Raw genomic sequence first — 6946 nt, forward strand, 5'->3', positions numbered from 1 at the left:
AAATTTAGGTTTTCACAGTGTGCTCAGAATCACTTGATCATCTGAAGTGTTAATAACACTTTATAATGCCTTGGTAAGACTACACTTGGAATACTGCATCCAGTTTTGGTCACCACGAAATAAAAAAGATGTAGAGGCGCTAGAAAGAGTGCAGAGAAGAGCAACAAAGATGATGAGACTGAAGGCTAAAATATATGAAGAACTGTTGCAGGAATCGGGTGTCTCTAGTTTAATGAAAAGAAAGACTAGGCCCAGGGAGTGACATGATAGCAGTCTTCCAGTATTGGAGGGGTTGACACAAAGAAGAGGAAGTCAAGCTATTCTCCAAAGCATTTGAAGGTAGAACAAGAAGAAATGGATACTAATCAAGGAGAGAACCACCCTAGAACTAAGAAAAAAATTCCTGATAGTGAGGCAATTAATCAGTGGAACAGCTTGCCTTCAGAAGTTGCGGGTGTTCCATCACTGGTAGTTTTTAAGAAGAGATCGGACAACCAATTGTCTGAAATGGTAAGGTCTCCTGCTTGAGCGGGGGAGGGGGGGGGGTTGGACTAGAAGACCTCTAAGGTCCCTTCCAACTCTGTTATTCTGTTACCTTGCAGTCAAACTGAACTCCTGATGACTTCACAAGCATAAACTGTATGTACAGCTTTCTTGGTAGAATTTAAAGGGGCGATTGGACACTGTATTCTTCCAGGGCTGCCTCCCGATGTACTCTACAACATGGGATTTCCGAGTGGTCTCCCATCCAAGAAGAAACAGTCCGACCGTAATGTAGCATCCTTTTAAGTTTGGCTCCATAAACAGACGATATATTCTGAACGCTAGGTTACAATGAAAAGTCGCCTATTTCACTTAGGCCACGCCCCCTGGCACAAATTAAAAAAACGCCAAGTGGGACTATATGACCTTCGCGGCATCCCGTAGCCACAATTCCTTGCCAGGGCTACTACGGGAGTCTGACGTTGCCCAGCTGCATCGTAGCGGAAGGGGCAGACGCGGCCATGGCTTCCGCCTCGCGTCCGGCCTCTGGTGTCTCCGGGAGCCGCTTCCTCATCGTAGGAGGCGGGATCGCCGGAGTAACGTGCGCCGAACGGGTAACTTCTCGTCCTTTGCCATTAACGGCGTGCGCGTTTGTGCGCATGCGCTCGGTAGCAAATTTCTGTCCTCTGCGTTGACTAGGGTATTTTACCTGGGGATGGGAACTTCCTGATTGGTTCATAGAGTTAAAAGTGAAGATGTCAGCGCACGGACAGTTTCCGGGTTGCTTCGTACCCCATGTTTGCTTTCATTTTATTTTATTTTTAAAAAAGGGGGGGAGAGGTAGGAAAGGTAGGGATCCAGCACCTTTGCACCCTATGAAATTAACCAGCAGTGACCTCCGCTGCACGAAGTCGTTCTCGCCCAGGGCGAGTCTGGGAGGGGTGGGTGGAGTTGGACTAGATGACCTACAAGATCCCTTCCAAATCTATTCTAAGATAAGGATTCCAGTTCGTTTGTTTTTACGATGTCATTAAAGAAAAAGAAAAAAAAATGAAGTTTTTTTATGGTCTAGGACAGGGGTAGGCAACCTTGGGTTCTTTTATGACTCGTGGACTTCAACTCCCAGGAATTCTGGGAGTCATAAAAGAGCCAAGGTTGCCTACCCCTGGTCTAGGAAAAAATGGAAAAACTTAGCATGCTAGTAGTGGAGAGCAAGACGTACCGAGGATTTTGTTCTGTGTTAAGTCCTGGGACAGCTTAATCAACTGATATTTTGTATATTTTGCAGGCAATTTATGTCCAAGTGACAAACAAGAACAACTTCCTGGACTATATTGTAGATTGTTATTTGCATTTCTCACTCTTATGAGAAAAGGGGTTGTATTAAATTGCTGTGAAAAGTTCATATCTGTTGTGGATTTTGATTACCATCGAAAATTATAAATTTGTAAATAAATGCATAAATTTATGGAGAATGGTCCCAGTGGCTTGTTGTTGTTGTTAGCTGCGAAGTCGTGTCCGACCCATCGCGACCCTATGGACAACGTTCCTCCAGGCCTTCCTGTCCTTTACCATCTTCTGGAGTCCATTTAAGCTCACGCCTACTGCTTCAGTGACTCCATCCAGCCACCTCATTCTCTGTCGTCCCCTTCTTCTCTTGCCCTCAACCTTTCCCAGCATTAGGCTCTTCTCCAGTCCTTCCTTCTCATTAGGTGGCCAAAGTATTTGAGTTTTAGCTTCAGGATCTGGCCTTCTAAAGAGCAGTCAGGGTTGATCTCCTCTAGGACTGACCGGTTTGATCGCCTTGCAGTCCAAGGGACTCGCAGGAGTCTTCTCCAGCACCATAGTTCAAAGGCCTCAATTCTTTGGCGCTCAGCCTTTCTTATGGTCCAACTTTCACTGCCATACATTGCAACTGGGAAGACCATAGCATTGACTATATGCACTTTTAATTCTGTTTAGAAATTTATTTCCTAAGAACAAGGCAACACTTTTTATCCAGTCTTCCAAAATTAAAAATCCAGTATTTTATATTGGGTCACTCTCTTCCATCCCATGAAAAGAGAATGAAGCAACTGAGAAAAAGAATCAGAAAGATCAGATTGAAATGCCATTTTCCATCTTGTGAGGAGTATTCTTTCTCTCTCACACTCACACACAACTAGATCAGTTAACTTGGCAACTTTAAAGATGTGTGGACTTCAATTCCCAGAATACCCCAGCTACCAAGCATGCTGGGAAATTCTAGGAGTTGAAGTCCACACATCTTGAAGTTGCCAAGTTTGAAAAACCCTCCATTAAGATGACATTTTCTGCATCTCTCTGCTCCCACCTAGTGGCCATATCGATTTCTGCAGACTGAAAATACAATACAGGTAGTCCTCCACTTACAGCAATTTGTTTAATGGCCACAACAGTGCTGAAAAGGGTAGCTTATGACCAGTGGTGGGATTCAAATACTTTAACATCTGGTTCTCTGCCTCTGAGGCCTAGAACGGACTTCCAGAAGTGACATCAATGCACTTCCTGTGGACCGTTCTAGGCCTGGGAGGCCTAGAACAGACTTCCAGAAGTGGCATTGATGTCACTGGTTCTTCGAATTCAACAAAATTTAGCGAACCAGCTGAATCCCACCACTGCTTATGACCGTTTTTCACACTTACAACCATTGCAGCATCCCACAGGTCACGTGATCAACAACTGCAGTGATCCGCTTAACAAGTGTGGCAAGAAAGGTCGTAAAATGAGGCAAAACTCAGTTAACAAATATCTCACATAGCAAGAGACATTTGGGGCTCAATTGTGATCGTAAGTCGAGGACTAATTGTGGCCTCCTTATATCAGGGGTCTTCAAACTTGACCCTTTTATGATTTGTGGACTTCAACTCCCAGAATTCCTCAGCCAGGGTGCCTGGCTGAGGAATTCTGGGAGTTGAAGTCCACAAGTCATAAAAGGGCCAGGTTTGAAGACCCCTGCCTTATATTAACTCCATGCCACAGATTTTGCCGTCTTCATGTCATGCAAGGTCAAGGATGATAATTCTTCATGTGTAGGAGATGACCAGGATGAGCACAGGGCCAATGTCATTAGTTTGGAATGGCTCTGTTGTAACAAGTTCTAAGCCCAGCCTTCCTTGAATTCCTTTGACTCTTCTCTAGGTCCAATTCGCCTTGACCATTAGTAAGATCAGATTCGTGTATATAGGTAAAGGTAAAGGTTCCCCCGCACATGTGTGCTAGTCGTTTCTGACTCTAGGGGCCACTGCTCATCTCCATTTCAAAGCCGAAGAGCCAGCGCTTGTCCAAGGACGTCTCCGTGGTCATGTGGCCGGCATGACTAGACGCCAAAGGCGCACGGAATGCTGTTACCTTCCCACCGTAGTGGTCCCTATTTTTCTACTTGCATTTTTACGTGCTTTCGAACTGCCTGGTTGGCAGAATCCGGGATGAGTAACAGGCGCTCACTCTGCTACGTGGCACTCGGGATTCGACCCGCCAAACTGCTGGCCTTCTAATCGACAAGCTCAGTGTCCTAACCCACTGAGCCACCGCGTCCCTTGTGTATAGGTAGCATGTAATAAACCTGAAGTGCTTTGAACTAAATTCCTGTTCCTGGTTACTTGTGCCTGACATCATGATTTTAGTTGGTCTACAATTTAAATGCCAATATTCATACAGCAATAGCCAGCTTTCTGGTTTAATCATAGACAGATACGCCGTTTAGCACAAAATACCCCCGAACAATAACCTCAATATCTTCCTTTATTTTTATTTATTTTTTACAAGCTGGCTGCAGAGTTTCCCTCTGATGATATTTTTTTAATTACTGCTTCTCCTGTTATAAAAGCAGTGGTGAACTTCAAACAGGTAAGACAGATTTATTTCTCCTTTTTTTGGGCTAAAGAAAAAAAAAGTAGACCGGGGAACCAAATGCCTTATTTAATCAGTACCATCGTACATGAATTAGTAAATACTATGCCTTTTTAGATATGTTTCTGGGGTATTTGTATGTCAGTGGATCTTAAACGGAAGCCATTGTGGTGCGGTGATTAAGACACCAGGTTAGAAATAGGGAAACTCTTGAGTTCTTTATGTAGAAATCCAGCCAGGTGACCTTAGACTAGTCATCTTCTCTTAGCCCTGAGAAGAAGGTAAGAAAATTAGCAAGACCTGACCATGAGTCAAAACTGATTCAAATGCACACACAGAAAAAAAAAGTTCTAAATTAAGAACCCCGACTGAGCTCTCGATTCTACTTCTTCAACAGGTTTCCCGAACTTTAGAAGAATTTGATGTTGAGGAACAAGCAAACAGCATCTTAGGAAAACGCTACCCCAATATTAAAGTTATACAGTCTGCAGTGAGGCAACTGAAGAGCAAAGATCATGTAAAGAAAAGCTTTATCTTTTGATTGTCATTGATAATATTGAATGTTGCTTTCCTTTTCAGCAATCCATTACAAAGAAAACTGGTGGAAGGTAACCTAGGTTCTGAAGATTTATCTACTCAGTTTTATTTATTTATGCAGAGTCTGATTTGTCAGTTTGTTGTTTGTACAGTATATACGCTGAGAACTCCTGCATGGCAGACAAATTCCTTGTTTGTCCCAATCACACTTGGCCAATAAAGAATTCTATTCTGTTCTAAAATTCTGTCCGTGTGGACCTCCCCTTACGTTTTCTCAACTGGCTGAAGAAAATTAGAATAGTAACATCTTTTAGGCCCTTAATGAAAACACACCTTTTTAACCATGATTTCCTGGTAGGAATCTTGGAATAAATGCATTTTCTCTTTCCCCCACTTTTTAAAACAAATCTGTTTGACTGAATACTGTTTTGCTGTATAATGTATTAATGCGAGGTTTAATTTTATATTTCATTGCTGCATTTATGGTCATTTACTTCAAGATGCTTCAGCATAGAAAGAAGAATACCAAGCAAAGACATGAAGACCTGGCTCTTTGAGCTCTCTGACCCAGGCTGAGAATTTTAACTGGGGTTTTATTTTCAGGGATAATTTAATCTTTTAATTCTCTTTTAACTTTGTACTTATATTGATATGATTTTAAAATGCCCTGTAAACCGCCCTGAGTCCTTCGGGAAAAGGCGGGATATAAATCTAATAAATCTAATAATAATACACAGCATTACTTTGGAAATACAAATAGTTAGTTCACTTTCCTTGAATGCTTCACGGTAGCACAAACTACCAGTCTTTGTCTTCATTGGTTCCTGATGTCAGAACAAACAATTTGCTTTAATTCTTTCTTTTGGTTTTTCATTTTTTAATGTGGTTGCAGAGGATCATCACTAAAGCTGGTCAGGAGTATACCTTTGAAAAACTCTGTTTGTGTGCTGGAGCAAAACCAAAACTGATTACAGAAGGAAATCCTTACGTCCTGGGGATCCGAGATACAGACAGCGCAGTGGTAAGATATTGTTTCATATATATTGTTTCCAGCGTGCCCTCTCCAGGTGCTGGCTGATATTGGATAAGTCTATAGCAGGGGTCTTCAAACTTGGTCCTTTTATGACTTATGGATTTCAACTCCCAGAATTCCTCAGCAGCTCCATTTCAGGACCATGAAATAGAAGGATTATTAAAATAGAATTTTTTTTGAAGTGGTGGAATATATTTTTAATTCACTCAATGGCAAATGTCTCTAGGATAATTTCAGAAATGTTAAAAGAATAAAACTAATTAAAGAAGTAAAATTAAAATAGGGAAAAATAGATAGTATTATCTTTTTTCCAGAATGCCTGAGCACATCAACATCATCATCATCATTATCATCATTATTATTATTATCTGAATTCTAGACATCTCTGTTTCTAATTGATACCAGTGGAATTTTGCTTTGGTTTAGAGATGACTTAGCAGATTTTTTTTTCTGTGCTAATAAGTATCTTTCTTTGTCATATGTAGGAATTCCAGAAACATCTAGCGAAAGCTAAAAGAATAACCATTGTAGGAAACGGTGGCATTGCACTGGAATTGGTGTAAGTAAGTTTGGATGGTAGAATAGGTAATAATTTCTCCTTGGCAACAGATATTATAACCTTTTGCTATTGTGTAGCATCCAGTTGTTTTGAACATACAGTATAATTAGAAGATGATTGATAGGCTTCTATAATAGTGAATGTGCTGATATCCTTTGATCAATTCCAAGTTGTTTCCCCAAGTATGAAACCAGGAGAGTGTGCGTGCGTGTGTGTGAGTGAGTGAGTGAGAGAGAGAGAGAGGCAGAGACAAAGAGTTCACATGGGAACCACAATTGAAGCCCTGCCTTTTGTCACAAGCATCAATGAAATTTTGTTGTAATTCTCAACCTCATTCCCAATTCTAAACTTGGGAAGAGTGGGGTTTGGCTATTGCATCCTCAGGGTCCCTAGAGCATCTGCCCCCAACCTTTTGTGCACTGGTACCTGTTCCGTGGAGAGAGGTTTTTCCGCAGACCGAAGGG

At 41.7% G+C, this 6946-nt stretch overlaps 1 protein-coding gene across 1 annotated transcript in view; it reads left to right on the forward strand.

Annotated features, from left to right (window-relative positions):
* Nucleotides 1–963: 963 nt before the first annotated feature.
* Nucleotides 964–6946, forward strand: part of PYROXD1 (pyridine nucleotide-disulphide oxidoreductase domain 1) — a 17129-nt gene continuing 11146 nt past the window's right edge. The window contains exons 1-5 of the mRNA XM_083365396.1: nt 964–1097; nt 4270–4350; nt 4751–4870; nt 5783–5911; nt 6409–6483. Of these exons, the coding sequence (XP_083221522.1) occupies nt 1005–1097; nt 4270–4350; nt 4751–4870; nt 5783–5911; nt 6409–6483 (498 nt within the window). The 5' untranslated portion in view covers nt 964–1004. The remainder of the gene's footprint in view (nt 1098–4269; nt 4351–4750; nt 4871–5782; nt 5912–6408; nt 6484–6946) is intronic.

This window comes from Vipera ursinii, assembly GCF_947247035.1.
Source record: "Vipera ursinii genome assembly, chromosome: 6".
Taxonomy (NCBI): Eukaryota; Metazoa; Chordata; class Lepidosauria; order Squamata; family Viperidae; genus Vipera; species Vipera ursinii.